Source organism: Pituophis catenifer, unplaced genomic scaffold (assembly GCF_029215685.1).
Source record: "Pituophis catenifer annectens isolate HBS135680 unplaced genomic scaffold, rPitCat1.0.hap2 SCAF_8, whole genome shotgun sequence".
NCBI lineage: Eukaryota > Metazoa > Chordata > Lepidosauria > Squamata > Colubridae > Pituophis > Pituophis catenifer.
The window spans coordinates 75,311,715-75,332,390 of NW_027256888.1; the positions used below are offsets into that span (position 1 = coordinate 75,311,715).

At 45.5% G+C, this 20,676-nt stretch overlaps 1 protein-coding gene across 1 annotated transcript in view; it reads right to left on the bottom strand.

Annotated features, from left to right (window-relative positions):
- FRAS1 (Fraser extracellular matrix complex subunit 1) overlaps positions 1-20,052 on the bottom strand; it is a 294,939-nt gene extending 274,887 nt beyond the window's left edge. The window contains exons 1-5 of the mRNA XM_070949170.1: positions 19,973-20,052; positions 19,728-19,869; positions 16,081-16,173; positions 14,619-14,778; positions 6,865-6,998 (exon numbers count right to left, since the gene is read on the bottom strand). Coding sequence (XP_070805271.1) covers positions 6,865-6,998; positions 14,619-14,778; positions 16,081-16,173; positions 19,728-19,869; positions 19,973-20,052 — 609 coding nt within the window. The remainder of the gene's footprint in view (positions 1-6,864; positions 6,999-14,618; positions 14,779-16,080; positions 16,174-19,727; positions 19,870-19,972) is intronic.
- Between the last annotated feature and the right edge of the window lie 624 nt (positions 20,053-20,676).

Consider the following 20,676-nt stretch of genomic DNA (forward strand, 5'->3'; position numbering starts at 1 on the left):
ATGGAGATTCGAAATCGTCTTATATCTCTTGCCCACTGAAGAAAATTCTGTTTTTATTTAATAACTAGCTGATAACCTGGCGTTGCCCGGGTATTTATTTATCCCAATCCTGTATTAGACAGGAAAAGCAATTTCACTCTGAGCCCTGATTTCGGCAAGAATTAAATTAGTTAAAAATGTTTTCCCAGTGCTCCCAGAATCATGAAGTAAAATGATGCCATCTTGTTGTTGTGCTAGCTGATCCATGGTCCTCAAGAAAAATCAAAGCCTTGTTGAAAATGTCCGGACCAAACATAATTTCTAATGTTGGATTTTCCCCCTTACCAGAGGGAGCCCCCTTGTGGAGTACTGTGAAGCCGTTATCATGGCAATTCCACTGTGCTGCACAGTAGAAGCCATTTTAATGCAGTACAGTAGAAGCCATTTTAAGGCACAACAGGCTGTATCTTAACAGAACACACATCCCCGAGGGGTGTTAGGGGTGCCTTACCCCCACAGTATTTGTTTCCAGAGAGTAAGGCATCTGTGTACCAAGTTTGGTTGAAATTGCTTGAGGCATTCCAGAGTTATGCTGGAACATACACACACACAGAACAATTTATATATATATAGATAACTCTATATCCCACCAATCTCTGAATGAGTCATAAAACTGCAGAGGCTAGGCAAAAAAGAACAATTAATTGAAACTTCCATGGTATGATTGAAACAAAAAAATCACTAAATTTTAAAATTAATGATCACTTATAACATAACAATACAAAGTAAAAAAACGACCTTTAGAATCTTTCAACCAGTTCAACATTCTATGAATTATGGATTGCCCTTGAGTTACAACCATTCATTTAGTGATGGTTCTAAATTTCAATGGCACTGAAAAAAGTGACTTATGATCATTTTTCACACCCATAACTACGGCAGCATTCCCCATGGTCATGTGATTCAGGGGTGAAATCCAGCAGGTTCTGACAGGTTCTGGAGAACCGGTAGTGGAAATTTTGAGTAGTTCGGAGAAACAGCAAATACCACCCCTGACAGGTCCCAGAGTGGGGTGGAAATGGAGATTTTGCAGTATCCTTCCCCTGCCACGCCCACCAAGCCACGCCCACCAAGCCACACTCATAGAACCGGTAGTAAAAAAATTTGGATTTCACCACTGATGTGATTAAAATTCAGATGCTTGGCAACTGACTCGTATTTATGACGGTTGCAGTGTCCTGGAGTCATGAGATCCCCTTTTGCGACCTTCTGACAAGCAAAGTCGATGGGGAAGTCAGATTCACTTAACAACCGTGTTACTCACTTAACAAGTTACTGTTGCCCTGAACAACTGTGGCAAGAGTGGGTCGTAAAATGGGGCAAAACTCACTTAGCAACTGTTTCGCTTGGGAACAGAAATCTGGGGCTCAATTATAGTCGTAAATCAAGGACTACCTGTATGCATTCTTAGTGAGGAAGAAGAATAGAAACGCGTTCAGAGAAAATGTCACCCTCCGCAACTTCCAGCCTTTGCAGATAATCTGTGGCTGCCAGAAAGGAGACTGGGAAGCATGATGGACAGGGTGACAAAGCTCATACTTAAAAAGAGAAAAATTCAAACGAAGCAAATGAAGCTTATTTGATGTCCTTCACACCTTAAGATTAAACCCAGCTGGAGATTCTATCAAAGAACACAGGAAGAGAAATTGCTCGAAGATTGCTAGAAGGGTTTTGTCCTCTCCCCAAGACTCATCTTATGGCTCAGGCAGCGAATAAGAAAAGAAGAGGGATGTCATATTTGCCAAAACCTAACAATTACCCTGTCTTTTTTAACACAGTAGGAGGACATTTGTTTGACATAATACTTAGTCCATGATGGCCTCAAATCAAAAAGATTCTGGAAGCCTCTTTTCCCACTAACAAATTGTACTGAAATTGCAGAGTATCATACCCATACCAACAAAACTCTGAGGCAGGTAGATTCCTCAAAGAATAATTTTATTGAATATGTCATTGTTAGGAAATGATTATTACCTAACTTGTTGGGTTGGCAATATATAAACCCTCAATATAGCTTTAAGATTGCTGTATTGCATCATACTGTGTCCTGATTGATTAGCTCTGTAGCCAATCTCCTTAAGAGGGAGCTAGAAATATGGTTTGTTTCTCTTTGCTGTTTTTGCTCTCTAATATCGCTGTATGCTACTGTTTGCAAATCCAGAAGAACTGTTTATTGTGAATGACTACGACGACTGGTAAGAAGACTTTGTTATTGGATTATCCCTGGACTTTCGTTTTGCTATCTCTTGCTTTATATGTGTATGACCTGGACTGTTTATTGGACTGTGCCTTACTATTTCCTAAAAGTAAACACAACTCAGTGTATCTGTGTGTTGGCTGTGTTTATTTGTAACTACTGTCAAATCACTTTCATGTGCACACCCTTGCTACTCAAGGGTTACTCTGCGAATTCCTTAACAGTCATATTGGCACAGGCTGGTGAAAACCGACTCTGATTATTCCCATTTTCAGCCTCCGCATGCCCCATTTTCCGCCCATTCCGAGCATTGGAGGGGGGGGGGAATGGGGCGCACAGAGGCCGAAAACAGGGCGCACTGAGGCGGCAATAGGCTATGGCAATCCCTGCAGCCTGAAACAGCTGATTGTCAGGAGGCAAATCCAACCAACAATCAGCTGCAAGTGCTAATCAGGCTGTGCTGAAACTGAAACGGGCTGTTTGCTGTTTGCTGCAAGGAGGCAAATTGCCGGGAGGTAGAGGCACAGGCAGATTTTTTTCCCCCTAGTTTTCCTCCCCAAAAGCTAGGTGTGTATATATACACACACCCTCTTCAAGAAGGGCTTCGTATTTGTAATGTGACTCCTGCTGGCTCTTTAAATTCAGGATGGAAGAGTGAAGGGAGACCATTGCAAGAGAGAAATTGTTTACTGCCTGAAGTTGATGATCCGTGTTGTTTGGCCTCCTGCTGCTATGCACCATGTTCCTCCTTAGTAACCCGAATGACTAGTCATCCGTTTAGGGAGCTCCGTTCCTCTTAATGTGGAATAAAAGGAATGCCCATAAGATAAGACACTCTTTTGATAGTAAAAGAACTGTGTGGCTTCAGAGATGGGTGATTGTAGGAGAGGGAGTGGCAAAGAGAAGAGAGCACTAGATAAGAGCTAATGGAATTCAAGAGAGCTTGTGAGTACGTTAAGTGACTCTAGGCTGATTCCTCTCTTGACTCCACCACCCAGGCTCTGTCTGTCTTTCTCCTACAGAGGTAGATTTTTCTAGTGATTTCCCACCTCTACTCCACAATGAATGATGGAACAACTCCTGTCCATGAGAAGAGTTAGAACAAAAGAGGTTCACTGTCTTTTTTGCGAGGACACGGTATTCCTAAATACGTCGTAAGGTCAAATCAGAAGTATGTTCCATTTTCAGGTTCATAGCTATTTGTCCTAAATATTTAAAGCCTACTAAGCACACACAATCACACACACACACACACACACACACACACACACACACTACTACTACACGTGATAAAGCTTTAACTCTCTTACTTAATTAAGAGGTAAAGCAAAAGAGGACATCAATATTTAACTTAACTGGGAAGGGAGTAAAGAGAAACGCAGCATCAATATTTTATTGGAATAACAGAATCTAGCAATTTGGTCACTGATTACAAGCAGAGTGACTTATAAACACTCGGCAATTCATTAAAATGCAATTATGCGCTAAGAGCAAATTAAGGCTGCAGTAAAGGCTTGATTTAATGAACCATTAGCGGGGGGGATGTCTTGTTTTCCCACAGGTCCGTTAAATCCAAATGTATGTCATTTGGGTTAATTTACCTTATTTTACCTCGTTTGCATCATGATATCATGGCACCGTTGCTGCAAGTGGCATAAGCAGTGCCATGTCCTTTACATGAGTTAAATGTGGGTAACATGAATATGCAAAAGGAAATGAGGTACATTAAGAGAAGCGTCTGGACTACTTTGGATATAACAGACTGAAACAACTCGTTCGGGAACATCATTATCTGAGCTCCATTAATCGGGGGCTCTTACAGTCAAAAGTTCCAGGGTGATTCTACAGGTAGTCCTCGACTTACAACAGTTCATTTAGTGACAGTTCGAAGCAGGGGTGAAATCCAGCAGGTTCTGACAGGTTCTGGAAACCGGTAGTGGAAATTTTGAGTAGTTCGGAGAACCGGCAAATGCCACCTCTGGCTGGCCCCAGAGTGGGGTGGGAATGGAAATTTTGCAGAATCCTTCCCCTGGAGTGAGGTGGGAATGGAGATTTTGCAGTATCCTTCCCCTGGAGTGGGGTGGGAATGGGGATTTTGCAGTATCCTTCCCCTGGAATGGGGTGGGAATGGAGATTTTGCAGTATCTTTCCCCTGGAGTGAGGTGGGAATGGAGATTTTGAAGTATCCTTCCCCTGGAGTGGGGTGGGAATGGAGATTTTGCAGTATCTTTCCCCTGGAGTGAGGTGGGAATGGGGATTTTGCAGTATCCTTCCCCTGGAGTGGGGTGGGAATGGAGATTTTGAAGTATCCTTCCCTTGGAGGGGGGGAATGGAGATTTTGCAGTATCCTCCCCCTGCCACGCCCACCCAGCCATGCCCACAGAACTGGTAGTAAAAAAATTTGGATTTCACCACTGGTTCGAAGTTACAACAGCACTGAAGAAAGTGACTTATGGCCATTTTTCACACTTACGAACATTGTAGCATCCCTATGGACCAGTGGTGGGATGCTGCCGGTTTAAGAACCGGTTCGGTGAGTTCGCGCTTCATGCTGAAAATGGAGCATTTAGAAGCTCAGCTGCTTACCTTCCAAGTCAGCAATGGTAAGTAGAACAGCGGAGGGGTGGGAGTGGGAATTAATTGTGCCGCGCGATTGAGATGAGCTACAAAGCTGGAAATAAAGCACAGGATAGGGCGGGGGTGGGTGGGCAGGGCCAGCTGATTGTTGGAGCTACCGGTTCGCCCAAACTCGTCCGAACCGGCTGAATTCCACCTCTGCTACAGACACCTGATCAAAATTTAGACACTTGGCAACTGATTCATATTTATGAGGGTCCGGGATCATGTGATCCCCTTTTGCGACCTTCTGACAAGCAAAGTCAATGGGATTCATTTAACAACCGTGTTACTCACTTAACAACTGCAGCGATCCACTTAACCACTCTGGCAAGAAAGGTGGTAAAAATGGGGCAAAGCTCACTTAACAATTGTTCCACTTCGCAACAGAAACGTTGGGCTCAATTGTGGACGTAAGTCGAGGACTACCTGTATTTATAGATTGTTGGCATTTTCTGTTGGCTTAAGATGCAAGGTTTTCTGGAGAAGGCTCTGATGCTGGAACCATGGTAGGAAAGGCAAGAAGAGGAAAACCAACAGTTAGGAGGTTGGGATCATTTATAGTGACAATGCGTGCCCGTTTGGAAGAAGTGAAAATGAAATGAAATGAAAAACCAGGTTAGGGACAAATTGCCCTAAAGAAAATTTATCTAGTTAAGTCGGAGTTAAGCGCTGACCTCAACTTGATGGCACATAATCAATCAAGATGCAACATGTGGGTATGTTCTTGTGAGGGAGTAAAGACAGGATTGCTTTCTATATTTGGGGAAAGCAGCCATAACCAGGTAAAAATACTTCCCACCCCCACTTCTTGAAAACTCAGCATAGCTCAAAGTACTGTAAAAGTTTACAGCTCCAGAAATTTGAGAGGAGGAAGAGGAGGAGGAGGAGGAGGAAAGAGGAGGGGGTGGGGAGGAGAGGGTAATGTGGGAGAAGAGGGGAAGAGGAGGAAGGGAGGAGGGAAAGGAGGAGGAGGGAGGAGGAGAAGGAGAAGAAGGAGGAGGAGGGGGAAAGGGAGGGGTAGAGGGGGAAAAGAAGGGAGAGGACGAAGAGAGAGAAGGAGAAGAGAAGGAGGAGGGAGGAGGAGGGGGAAGGGGAAGGGAGGAGGGAAGAAGGGAGGGGAGGAGGAAGGGAGGGGAAGGGGGGAGAAGAGGGGAGGAGGAGGAAGAGGATGAGGAAGGGAGGATGGAAGAGGAGAAGGAGGAGGAGGGGAGGGGGAGGGAGAGAAGAGGGGAGAGGAGGAGGAAGGGAGGAGGGAAGAGTGGAAGGAGGAGGGAGGAGGGAAGAAGAGGGGAATGGGGAAGGGAGGGGGGAGAAGAGGGGAGGAGGAGGGAGGGAGGAGGGGAAGGAAGAGGAGGGAGGAGGAGGAGGAGAGGAAGTGGAAGTGGAAGGGTAGAGTCAGAGAAGAGGGTAGAGGAGGAGGAGGAGAGAGGAGGAAAAGAGAAGGTGGAAAAGGAGGGGAAGGGGACAGGAAGGAGAGCGGTAGAGGGGGAGAAGAGGGGGGGAGGAGAAGGGGCAGAGGGAGAATAGAGGGGGAGAAGAGGAGGAGGAAGAGGAGGAGCTGGAAGTGATGTCTGGAATGTATGACCATTACAGGCAAGCAAGAAAGCTATGAGTCAATTGCCAGGATCACAAGCCACGAATTCGTATTTCTATGGCAATGCAACTGAGCAGCTGAGCATCCTAATGACATCATCAAGCCAAATCAGAGCGAGGGAAGTACCTCCTCCCCTCCTAGGGAACGCAGCTGTTCAAACAGAGGAATTCTTCGGCCAAGCAGAAGAGGGGAGCCCCCTCCCTCCTTTTATTGCATCTCTCCATAACTGCAACGTAGAGGAAACGGGAAATAGGGCCAGGTCTGTAATCCCGTTTTAATTTATATTTTCGGGAAGGCCAATCTTTTGTCAGGCAGCAGTTTCTCACGAGAGGATGCATCGATAAATCATCTAATTACAGCTTTAAAAAAAGGAATAAAATGCAAAGAAGTTGACAGCATGCATAATAGATCTTACCGCATTACAGAATGCAGGTGGGCAAAAAATGGTGAAGCACCGCAGAGAGCCATCCCGACAGACGCATTTGGCACACGGGCTCAGCCGCCATTCCTTCTTGTTCGGGATTATTTCGCCGTCGAAAGAACAGGAGTCTAAAAGACAATAAAGACAGCCAAATTGGGTCTAGGTTTGAGGTACATGTATATTGAGGCTTCAGCTGGCGCAGAATGCGGCCCGCGCGGGTAGTGATGGGACACTCTCATGTTACACCCCTCCTGCGGGACCTGCATTGGCTACCGGTTGCCCTCCGGGTGAGATTCAAGGTGCTGGTAATCACCTATAAAGCCCTACATGGCTTAGGCCCGGGGTATTTGGCGGACCATCTGCAGCCAGCGACAGTTCCCCATCGCCCGGTGCGTTTCCACAGGGAGGGCCTCCTTGGGGTGCCGTCGGCCAGACAATGTCGGCTGGCGACCCCTAGGGAGCGGGCCTTCTCTGTGGGCGCACCTACCCTGTGGAATCAGCTCCCCCTGGGGCTCCGGGTGGCCCCTGACCTTCGCTCTTTCCGCCGTGGCCTTAAAACATGGCTATTCCGCCTGGCCGGCTTGGACTGAAGGGGTTTTAGAGGGGATTTTAATGGTTTTTATAGTTTTATTGGGTATTTTTTTTTAAAAAATGAACTTTGTGTGTTTTATTGTTGTGAGCCGCCCTCAGTCTTTTCGGAGATAGGGCGGCATGTAAGTCCAAATAATAAATAAATAAATATTACAAAGACATATAACAGATAACAGAATAACAGAGTTGGAAGGGGCCTTGGAGATCTTCTAGTCCAACCTCTATACCAGGGGTGTCAAACTCAAGGCCCGGGGGCCGGATCCGGCCACCAGGATGTTTAGATCTGGCCCGTGGGGCCGCCCTGGAAACGGTGAAGGACTGGCCCGCGGTACCCCTGGCGGTGAAAACGGAGCTCGGGAAGTCCGCACACGGGTCCTTCCGAGCTCTGTTTTCACTGGCAGGGGATTGCAGGAGGCAGTCGCAGTCAAAAATGGAGCCCGGGAGCTGTTCTGACCTAGCCTTCCCAAGAGCATGAAGCAGACTCCTCATCCGGATCAAATCTCTTTTATTTAGGTTAAAAGGAAATTCCTCTCCAGCAAAGTCCCAACAAACCTTCCGCCGTGAATTAAAAACTTGGCTTTTCAAATCCCTTGACCTGGACTGATGGGGTTTTAAGGGTTAAATTTTAAATTTTTTAGATTTTAGAATTTATTTTGTATTGTGGCTTGTGTTTTTATTAGTGTGAGCCGCCCTGAGTCCATTGGGAGATAGGGCGGCATATAAGCCGAATAAAATAAATAAATAAATAAATAAAATAAATAAACAGTCTTTCCTGAGATTGCACAACTACAGACCTTTATCAGGCTTGGAGAGTTGCCAAGCCGATATCTTCCAAACGCTACACTGGAGCAACAATTCCTTGGCAAGAAGTCAGGAACACATCTTCACCCTAATGAATTGAACTAATTGTCTCCTGCAAACTTCCCTCCCCTTTCGCTCCTCTTTATTCCATATGGGAAGGGCCATTCACCATCCACCTGTGTCTTTTCTCCCGAGTCGGCCCTTGTTCCTTAGCTGTTCCCTTCTCCTGGCAGCTCTGCGCATGCGCGCATCGGGAACTGTTCTGTCCCCATCCCACATACGCACCCTCACAGACGGCCCGGAGTTAATAAGCCACACGACAAAGTCTTTGAAGATAAAGCTGGCAGCAACCCAATGACTAGCTGCCAATTCAGACTTTACTCACACAAAACAAAGATTAGATTGCAAGCATTCTGATAAAGCAGGCAAAGTTTCAGCAATACAAGGATTAGTCCAAATGCAGTCCGACAAGGCAGGCAGAAGTCCAGTAACGCAGAGATTATGGATTATTTCTAGTTTTTGCTCGTCACAAACTGAACCGGCCACCACACCCACATTTATACCCTGTGGGGTGTGGTCCAGTGACTCAGCTAATCTCTGGCACACCTTCCCCTCTGCTGCGCACGCTTCTCCCTACGCCTCTGGTGAGGGTCCAGCCAGCACTTATCTCCTTCATCGCTGTCCACCTGTGGCTGTGAGGATGTGCTTGGCTCTGGGCCTATCTCTTGGCCTTCGGTGTCCTCCGGAGGCATTGCCAGAGAGGAGGGTCCTGGAGAGGGAGGCATTGCCAATTCCTCTCCCTCACTCTCAGAGTCTGCATCTGTCGATAGCCCAGGCTCAGGCAATGGAGCCACAACAGGAACAGGCTCCAGCTGTTCTTCTGCCCCACTGATATCCAGCTTCGAAGGCAGCTGATAACTGTGGGATAGCCCTGGCCCCATCTCTGCCTCCGACGCAGAGCACTCATCAGAGCCTTTCCCAGACTCCAGGACTGGCCCATGTTCCTCCCCAACCTCCTCACTGTCTGAGTCTGCCACCGGCTCCGCTGGCCGCTGGTGGGCCACAACAGGAGCCCATTTTTGCTGGCAGAGTGCTCAGGCCGCCACAGGCGCCCCTGATATGAGTGACGTCAAGCTGGCCACATCCACCCTGGCCACACCCACTCCAGCTCCCCCCCCCCCGAGGTCAAACACAACCCTGATGAGGCCCTCAATGAAACCAAGTTTGACACCCCTGCTTTATATCATTTTAGACAATGGTGTCAGGTTTCGATGTCATCTCAAATAAATTGCACTCCCAAACAATTAATCTTTGCTGAAATATTCCATTTATTGAGTACGATAGATCTGGCCCCAACTTCGTCGTAGCCGATACTAACTTTCTGACCCCCAAACCCTTCCCTTTCTGTTCCCCAATTCTCATCTTCTCATTGGCCATCTTCCAAGTCAGTCTCCCCAGCTTCTGACCTCACCCCACAGGAATGTCCCCCCCCCATCCCATCTACTAGGGGATATTATCTACAGAGAAAATAAATAGGTGAAAAGTCAAGCCTCATCTTTTTATGGCAGCATCAGAATGCTGACAAATGGCTGTCCAACCTCTTCTTAAAAACCTCCAGTGATGGAGCACCCACAACTTCTAAAGGCACTGGTTAATTGTCCTCATTGTTTCTCCTTAGTTCCAGGTTGCTTCTCTCCTTGGTTAGTTTCCATCCATTGCTTCTTGATTTGCCTTCAGGTGCTTTGGATAGTAGCTTGACTCCCTCTTCTTTGGGGCAGCCCCTCAAATATTGGAACACTGCTATCATGTCACCCCTGGTCAGGGGTGAAATGTAAAATTTGTTACTACCGGTTCTGTGGGCGTAGCTTGGTGGGGGGTGTAATGTGACTGGGTGGGCGTGGCCAATTTTTGGGTTTTTTTTTAACTTTTCAAAGCATTTTTTCTAATGCTTTGAAAAGCCTCTGCCGATCAGGCAACTCGGCTGGGATCGTCAGAGACTTTTCAAAGCATTTTTTCTACCACCTCTTCGGCCAAGAGGTTGCAGAAAAAAATGCTTTGAAAAGCTTCTGATGATCCCAGCTGAGCCGCGCGATCATCAGAGGCTTTTTTTTTTACTTTTAAAAGTATTTTTTCTACCACCTCTTCCGACGAAAAAAATGCTTTTAAAAGTAAAAAAAAAAGCCTCTGATGATCGCGCGGCTCAGCTGGGCAGGGGTGGGGGGGCATTTTTGCTACCGGTTCTCCGAACCACCCGCCGCCATCACTACCGGATCGGGCGATCCGGTCCGAACTGGGAGCATTTCACCCCTGCCCCGGTCCTTCTTTTCACTAAACAAGACAAACCCAATTCCTGAAACTGCTTTAGCCACCAGTCCTCTAATCATCTTTATTGTTCTTTTCTGCATTCTTTCCAGAGTCTCTACATCTTTTTTTAATAATATGATGACCAAAACTGGATGCTCTATTCTAAGCGTTGTCTTACCAAGGCTTTATAAAGCAATATTAATATTTCATGTGCAATATCCAGTCAAGCATTTCAACAATATTTTTGCAGTCCCTCTAAGAAAAGAATGTACTTCTGGGGCATGTAATGGTACAAGCCAGGGGTGGGTTCTAACTTTTTTTACTACCGGTTCTGTGGGCGTGGCTTATTTTGTGGGCGTGGCTTGATGGTCATGTGACAATTCTTTAGGATTTAGCAGAGGTATGGTTTACCAGGCTTTTAACTGCTTGCAGAGCTGTACCGGTCTACTCATTTGTTTTTGGAGGCACTGGTCTACCCATTTATTTTTGCAGGCACCGGTCTACTCATTTATTTTTGCAGGCACTGGTCTACCCATTTATTTTTGCAGGCACTGGTCTACTCATTTATTTTTGCAGGCACTGGTCTACCCATTTATTTTTGCAGGCACCGGTCTATTCATTTGTTTTTGCAGGCACTGGTCTACTCATTTATTTTTGGAGGCACTGGTCTACTCATTTGTTTTTGGAGGCACTGGTCTGCCCATTTATTTTTGCAGGCACTGGTCTACTCATTTATTTTTGGAGGCACTGGTCTACTCATTTGTTTTTGCAGGCACTGGTCTACCCATTTATTTTTGCAGGCACTGGTCTACTCATTTATTTTTGCAGGCACTGGTCTACCCATTTATTTTTGCAGGCACCAGTCTACTCATTTATTTTTGCAGGAACTTGTCTACTCATTTATTTTTGCAGGCACTTGTCTACTCATTTGTTTTTGGAGGCACTGGTCTGCCCATTTATTTTTGCAGGCACCGGTCTATTCATTTGTTTTTGGAGGCACCGGTCTACCAGCACACTGTCTTTTAACACTGATCAGCTGTAGGGCGGCCCTTTAAAGCCCTGCGGCAAGAGTTTAAACAGTTTTTTTCCTTATAGCCTATCAGCTGGGATTCAGGAGACAGCAATAGATTGGGGGTGGGACTAAATAAAAGTAAGAAAAACAGGGGGTGGGGGCAGAACCGGTTCGGTGACGTCATATCGTCACTGCTACCAGCTCGGCGAGACCGGGAGGAACCCACCACTGGTACAAGCGTAAAAACGCTGCGGCTTAAGCACACGTGTGCAACATTATTATGCAAGAATCAACGGTTGGAGTTTGCATCATCAAACAATGATGCATATTTCATCACTTTGGAAGAATCATGCGTAGGAACAGATGTCCATGCTTTTCTGCCAAAATTGCAGTAGTAAATATAACACAAAGGAGTATTGGCTTTGCCCACACTTTTGAAGAATGTTGGTTTCCATCACATTTGGACATTTGGCAACCAACTCCTATTTGTGACCGTTGCAGTGTCCCAGGGTCGTATGATCGCCTTTTCCAAACTTCTGTCCGCAGGATTGTCTGGGTCGCTACCCATCCTCTTCACGACCTGTTTTCCTTGTTACCGTCTGGGAGGGGGCTCTGGGTATCCGAAGCAGAACATCCAGATTCAGCCACAATTTTGTTCCATATACGGTAGCGTCAATTCTCAAGTTTCCTCCTTCCAATACGTATTCAAAATGGACAGTGATTAATAAGTATATGTGATGTGATGAGATATGGTGTGGTGTGGTGTGTGTGTGTGTAGTGTATCATGTGTATATGTGTGTAATGTAAGTGTACAGGTAGATACATATTTTCTTTTGAGAGCAGGCAACAGAATTTCATTTTTAATGTGTGCCACTGTGCTCACAGTAAATAATGACAATAAAGGCTCTCTTCTCTTCTCTTCTCTTCTCTTCTCTTCTCTTCTCTTCTCTTCTCTTCTCTTCTCTTCTCTTCTCTTCTCTTCTCTTCTCTTCTCTTCTCTTCTCTTCTCTTCTCTTCCCTTCCCTTCCCTTCTCTCTCCTTTCCTCCTCTCTTCCATTCCATTCCATTCTCAATAGATTCTCTCTTCTCCTCTCCTCCATTCCATTCCATTCTCAATAGATTCTCTTCTCTTCTCTTCTCTTCTCTTCTCTCTTCTCTTCTCTTCTCTCTCTTCTCTTCTCTTCTCTTCTCTTCCCTTCTCTTCTCTTCCCTCTCCTTTCCTCCTCTCCTCCATTCCATTCCATTCTCAATAGATTCTTTCCTCTCCTCCATTCCATTCCATTCTCAATAGATTCTCTTCTCTTCCCTTCCCTTCCCTTCTCTCTCCTTTCCTCCTCTCCTCCATTCCATTCCATTCTCAATAGATTCTCTCTTCTCCTCCATTCCATTCCATTCTCAATAGATTCTCTTCTCTTCTCTTCTCTTCTCTTCTCTTCTCTTCTCTTCTCTTCTCTTCTCTTCTCTCCTCTCCTCTCCTCTCCTCTCCTCTCCTCTCCTCTCCTCTCCTCTCTTCTCCTCTCCTCCATTCATTCTCAATAGATTCTCTTCTCTTCCCCTCCCCTTCTCTCCCCTTCCCATCCCATCCCATCTCATTTTTCTTACCTTACCTCATCTTATATCTCATCTCATGTCAAAGAAGCCAGATTCACTTAACAACTGTATTATTAATTTAACACCTGCAGTGATTCACTTAACAACGGTGGCAAGAAAGATCGTAAAACGGGGCAAAACTCAATCAACAAATGTCTCACTTCACAACAGAAATTTTCAGCTCAGTTGCGGCCGTTAAGCCGAGGACTACCGGTGGTCCTTGACTTACAGCCACAACTGAGCCCAAAATTTACGTTGCTAAGTGAGACAGTCACGCGAGTTTCACCCCGTTTTATGACTTTTCTTGCCAAGGTTAAGCGAATCGAATGTCCCATGGATTTTGCCTGTCAGAAGCGCACACGACCCCAGGACTCCATCATAAATATGGGTCAGTTGCCAAGCTTCTGAATTTCGATTGCATGCCCGTGGTGAACAGCCGTTAACTTTGAACGGTCACTAAGCGAACTGTTCTAAGTCGAGGACTACCTGTATATGCATATAACAAATAACAAACATGGGTAGAATTTGCAAATGCTGAGCTAGCAACACTGCTTAACTTTCCAGGTGGTAATGCAGAAGAAGGAGTGGAAGATCCTGGGGGTGGAGTTAAAAGGGGGATTAGCCTAGAATCCCTACATAGCCACAAGTAGATTAAAGCAACCCTCCCTTGATTTCAGTTGACCCTTATCTAATGTTCTGTCCCCGTCCCACATGCACACACACCAACAGACGTCCAAGAGTTAAAAACCAAACCAGCCGACAAAATCCTTTTCCTTATGATAACGGAACTTGGCAGCAACCTAGTGGCTGCCTGCCAAGAGTTTATTACTCACGAAGAGATAACGTCTCTCCGCTTCTGGTACATCAAAGTAAAATGTTCAATAATTACACAGTAAATCAAGTCCAAATATAATCCAGCAAAGCCTATAGCAAAAGTCCGGCAATGCAGAATGGCGTGGAAGCTTTCAGCTTTGTTCGTCACAAGGCTTGACTGGCCACCACGCTCCTTTTTATACCCTGTGGGGTGTGGTCCAGTGACTCAGCCTAATCTTGGGCACACCTTTTCTTCTGTTGCGCGCTCTTATCTCTGCGACGCTGTCGAGGATCCAGCCAAGACTCATTACCCTCATCACTGTCCATCTGTGGCTGCATGGGCGTGCTTGGCCCCGGCCCAATCTCTTGCCCTTCGGCGGACACCGAAGGCATTGCCAGAGAGGAGAGTCCTGGAGAGGGAGGCCTTGCCAACTCCTCTCCTTCACTCTCGGAGTCCTCTCCTGCCGATGACACAGGCTCAGGTAACGGAGCCATAACATCTAACTCCAAACAGGTTCTAACAGCTAGTTGGAAAAAAATCCCTGTGCATAGGGTTTTTTAGCAATAAATCAGTTTAACTGGACCTTCAGGTGTGGACCCTGGTCTCTCAGGAATGACAGATAAAACAATTTCTCACCTCTTCTGCTTACACACTTGGGACAGCATTCTCCCGGACCAACATGTTCCACTTCGTTGTCCTCGCAAGAAAGAGCAGAGCAGCGTTGGGGGGCACAAGTGACCTCTCCGTTAGCACAAGAGCAAGTCCTGCATCCCGAACTGGCCCATTCAGCATTAGGCTTCAAGGAAAGAGCAGAAGAAAAAGAAATGAGCAGGAAAAGTACAGGGGAAAAAAAGTCACGTATGTTTTATTTGATGGCTGCCTGCCAAGAAAACCACATCCCACATTTGTAATGTTGGCATTTGCTGCAATCTTTCTTTCTCTTTCTTTCTTTCTTTCTTTCTTCTTCTTTCTTTCTTTCTTTCTTTCTTTCCTTCTTCTCTTTCTTTCTTTCTTTTTCTTTCTTTGTTTCTTCCATCCTTCCTTCCTATCTATCTATCTATCTATCTATCTATCTATCTATCTGCTATCTATCTATTATCTTTACCTATCTACCTATTTCCCTGCCTACCTGCCTGCCTGCCTCCCTCCCTACCTACATCTAACCCATCCATCCATCCATCCATCCATCCTATGTATGTATGTATGTATGTATGTATGTATGTATGTATGTATCCACCCATCCATCCATCCATCCATCCATCTATCTATCTGTTATCTAACTATCTATTATCTTTACCTATCTATCTATTTCCCTGCCTTCCTGCCTCCCTCCCTCCCTCCATCTAATCCATCCATCGTCCATCCATCCATCCATCCTATGTATGTATGTATGTATGTATGTATGTATGTATGTATGTATCAAATATTGTTGAATATATATATATATATATATTATATAATTATATATATATATTCCCATGGGAAAATTGTGTAGATAATTGGCCCAGGGCAGCCCCATGGGCCAGATCTCAGCACCCTGTGAGCCAGATCCGTCCCCTGGGCCTTCAATTTGACAGTTTCAGTTGTCAAAGAGCCTGGTGGCGCAGTGGACTAAGTGCTGTTAAAGTAGCACTTGAGTTGCCAGCTGCCTGCAATTATTGCAAGTTCAAATCTCACCAGGTTCAAGGTTGACTCAGCCTTCCATCCTTTCGAGGTAGGTAAAATGAGGACCCGGATTGTGGGGGCAATAAGATGACTTTGTATAAAAAGAACACCACTTAGGGGCCCCCGAAAGCCCTATTACGCAGGTATATACAAAAGTATGAAGGCTATTGCTTAACGCATTGTAAGCCACCCTGAGTCTCCGGAGAAGGGCGGCATATAATTCAAACCAATAAATAAATAAATAAATAAACAAACAAACAAACAAACAAACAAACAAACATCTAATGGCTATGAAAGAGTCTAGCAACCAACTTCATCTTGCACAGAACATGGTCCCAACATGGTCCGTCACGACTCTGTTTGTGGAATCCACGCAAGTTCCCATCTGGGACACAGCAGGTTAAAGAAAACACCAGAAATATATAGTACTTACTTCTCTGAGTTGTCCTTCGTACTCACAAAACCCTTCCGTTCGTTCAGCACACTCAGGGCAACAAGAGTTGGGTGATATTTGAAGTATTTCCTCCTGAACAGCTAAATATTGTGCAAATACCAATCACGCACTCTCGACCAGCGGTTCTTTGTGTTTGTATTGCTATTAATTTCTTTTTTTTAAAAAAAAATAAAGACCGATATTACTGCCCTTCAAAACGGACCCTCCTGTAGTTCCTTGCCACCTTCTGAAACTTCAACAGGTTCTATTTCTTTTATTTAAAGCAGAACAATTAAAGATGCAACGTGTAAAATCAGAAATGCCTAACGGGAAGTAGTGAAAAGCTTCTCTGGAGCCTCAAATATTCCAATTGGAAGGTAGTAAAAGGCCTGAAAGGATAAACTGTGTTTTTTTCCTGGCAATGGAAAACCAATGAAGAAAGCATCTTATTTTTACTGGAGGCTATTATCGTAGGAATATTACGGTATAAAGAAGGAGATTCTTCTTCCAGATCTTAGGTTACAACATCCTGATCCTCTACAACAGGGGTCCCCAACCCCCGGTCTGTGGCCCACAGCATGCCAGAAACCTGGTCGCACAAATAAGCAATCCCCATCCACGGGATGTTGGCAGCACGTGGAACCACGCCCCTTCCCAGTCCACGGAAAAACCTCTCTCCGTGGAACTGGTCCAGTGGTGGGTTGCCCCCGGTTCGGACCGGTTCTATAGAACCGTTAGTAAAACTGGCGGGAGGCTCCGCCCACCGAGCCCGACATCATCAGGAAGCTTCTGCGCAGAAGCAAGCTCGCGCACGTGGCCCTGTTGCAAACCGGTAGTAAAGGTAAGTAGAACCCACCCCTGAACCGGTCCCTGGTGCCCAAACGGTAGTGGGCCACTGCCCTACAAGCCTGAAAAGTGGAAAAGAAGCGCAACTACATGTCACATCCAGACAGTGCACCTACCCTGTTTCCCCGAAAATAAGACCTAACCGGAAAATAAGTCCTAGCATGATTTTTCAGGATGCTCATAATATAAGCCCTACCCTCAAAATAAGCCCCAGTTAAGATTGTCAATTAGATGGATGCATTTAGTGCCGTATTTCCCCCAAAATAAGTCCTAACCAGAAAATAAGCCCTAATGCGTCTTTTGGAGTAAAAATTAATATAAAACCCAGTCTTATTTTTGGGAAACACGGTAACATGCTGGTTAAATCATACTGAACAGCTCTACCTTAATGTGTTTAATGTTTTAATGTTTTAATGTCTTCTTTTAACTTTTGTATGAGATATTGTTGCATTGTTTTATTCTCTGTTGTAAGCCGCCCAGAGTCCCTTGGGAGTGGGGCGGCATAGAAATGCGACAAAATAAATAAATAAATAAGTACCTGGAACCTTTCAGATGTGCTAGGAGGGCATGTGCCAGCATTGCCAACCAGCATGACTGATAATTTCTTTTTAAAAAAAATCTTGGGAGATAACATTAAACCTGCACGTATCCACCGAGTGTAACAATTGCTACCTAGACGGCCTATCCATCACAACTCTCCAACTCTTATCCCATTAATTCCTGCGCCTAAATCAGAGGAACATTGTTTCGTACTACTGATTAACGTATTTTTCAAACTATAAGACGCACTTTTTTGTCTCCCAAAAGGGGGTGAAAATGTCTGTGCGTCTTATAGACCGAATATTGCTGAAGCCCTGCCCACCCACCGTCTGTTTTTTGGCCTCCACAGGCCCCGTTTTTGGGCCTTTTTTCAGCCCATTTTTTAGGCTTTTTTGGCCTGTTTTTTAGGCTTTTTTGGCCTGTTTTTTAGGCTTTTTTGGCCTGTTTTTTAGGCTTTTTTTGGCCATTTTCAGGACTTTTTTCAGCCCATTTTCAAGGTTTTTTTCGGCCTGTTTTTGAGGCTTTTTCGGCTCATTTTTTTCGGCTTCTTTTGGCTCGTTTTGAGGCTTTTTTGGCCCATTTTTGAGGCTTTTTTTGGCCCGTTTTCGAATATTTTTTCAGCCTGTTTTCGAGACTTTCTTCGGCTCTTTTTTTTTTTGAAAAAAAACCCTCGAAAACAGCTTGAAACAAGCCCCAAAAATGACCCGAAAAAAGAGCCGAAAATGGGGCGTGCGGAGGCCAAAACCTTTTTTTTGTTGTTGTTTTCCTCTTCTAAATATAGGTGTGTTTTATAGTCCGAAAAACACAGTATATCATGATATCAGTTTGGTACGGATTGTATGAAGGACAAGCAACTTCATGCCCTCCGATAACATCTGGACTACATTTCCTCTAAAATGCTCCAAGTATGTTGAGTGAAGATTGGGAGAGTTAGGATCCATGACATCTGGAAAAAAGGACCCCAGTTTATCAGGCAGATTGGCTGAAGTCTACAATGATGACTTTCAAAGATGTGAGAGACCCTAGCTTGCTGACCAGCTGATCAAGAAGATCTCTCTAGAGCAGGGGGTCTCCAAACATGGCATGTCTGGCTGGGGAATTCTGGGAGTTGGAAGTCCTCAAGTCACCGAATGTTGTGACCCGTCAGCGGCCTGTGCAGCTAGTAGCTGATTCCGACAGCAAGGAGGCTTGATGTGGTGCTGCGCCAGCAGCCTGTGCAGCTGGTACTCGAGTTAGACAATGAGGAGGCTGGAGAAGATGTGGTGCCAGAGGCGGGGATTCAGCCAGGTCCTTCAGAACCTCCAGAAGCTCCCATAAGTGAAGAGGAAGAAGAGGAGGAGCCTCTTCTCAATGCACAAGCGTGTAGAGCTGTTAAAAGGCAGGAGTGGCTCCTCAGGAGGAGGTCTCCTCGAGAGTAAGACTTGGGGCTAATTGGCCACTCCCCTAGCCTATTTAAGGAAGGATGACGACTGATGCAATTTGCAGGAAACAACTTCGTTCATATTCCTTCGTGTCTTGATTCCAGAACGTTTGATCGGCTCTTGCTTCTCTCTTGTAAGTTTTCCTGCAAATTGCTTCTGGGCATTCTGCCAACCACAGTAAGATTACGGTTATTTGAAATACTGTGCCTCAGAATTGAATTATTATTCTTTGGATTCTTGTCGGCTGTTAATGAAGTTAAATTAACAGCTCTTGTTCAGAAAAGACTGATTTAAACTGTATTTGCGTTTGAAAAACTACTAAGAAAGCTCATTAGTAGTCCTTAATTAGTAAACTAAGGTTTGTACAGACTTTGTGTGTGCTGTGTTCTTTGGGGTCCGTAGCTGGGGCAGAACACCGAATTTGGAGACCGCCACCCTGGAGTTTCAATCTGGGATCTTTTCCAGCCCTCCTTGGAGGCTGAACCTGCAACCTGAACCTGCAACCGTTGGCATCTCAAGCAGAAGCTCTTCTCCTGAGCTTAGCGACAATGACTCAACCACAGAGCCTCCCACTCAGGGAAGGTATGTATTCACTTATCTTCGCTACCGGTTCGCAAATCTGAGTGTGTTTGAATGCACCATCCTCCGTGCATGGGTAGGACCTTCTGCGCATGTGCAGAGTGTCAAAAACGAGACGTGATTACGTCCAGGAGGGTGGCCAGAGCCTCCCGCCATCACCGCTACCGGTTTGCCCGAACCGGATAGAACCAGATAGAATACTACCACTGCTCCCACTCATTCAGTTCCCACCCGGATGTCCCTTGTCCTGTCTTCTCTTACCTTCTCAAAGTTGCAGCGAGGGTCTCTACACGCCGCAGCTTCGCACAGGACAACGTCACCATGGCAACCACACTCTTGGCACGAGTCCGGCTTCCAAACGGTGTTGTTCTGCAAACAAAACCATAATCCCCGAATTAAAATTCTAATTTTTAAAAAAAAGAAAAGAAAAAGAGTTCACAGGGCATGCAGTTTACGGGACAGCGGGAAAAGGTTCCCGATGATTTGAAAGGGGTTTTGTGCGTTACCGAGGCAGACTTGGCAACTGGGATTTGTCGACTCCGTGCTGATTAATACCCACGGCTGTAATAAGTCCAAAGCTATTCATGTCATACTTTCAAAAACATGTAATCAAAAGACTCAGGTCCGCCATGAAAAGCAATCAATTTGAGCTGCAAAGTAATTGATCCACCTAAGCTCAGTAGCTACAATCTGATTAGAGTTTCTCTTCCACGGAGTTCAGGTTTCTATAAACAGATTCAGGCTGGGACTTTAATGACTTCCAAAGGAGCATTTGATGCCTCCATTCATATTAAAATTAATGTCCTGGAAAAATTACCTGGGGTGTCAAACAGCTTCTGTGTTATGTTCTGTGTTATGCAAAGAGGGCTAAAAAGGATTAAGAGTTTGCTGGCGATAAAAGAGGAGTGGTACACAGGAAGGAAAGATCCTGGCACGCAGCGGCCAAGGGAAACAATACCTTGGAAGTTTTTTGGTTTAAAAAAAAAAAAGCTAACCTAAGTAGAAAGAACCAGTATTTGGGGTGGTTGAAAATCTGTATATTTAGGAAAGGGAAGGGAAGGGAAGGGGAGGGGAGGGGAGGGGAGGGGAGGAAAAGGAAGGGAAGGGAACGAGGGAAGGGGAGGGGAGGGGAGGAGAGGGAAGTGGAGGGAAAGGAAGGGAATGAGGGAAGGGAAGGGGAGAGCAGGAGGGGAGGAGAGGGAAGGGAGGG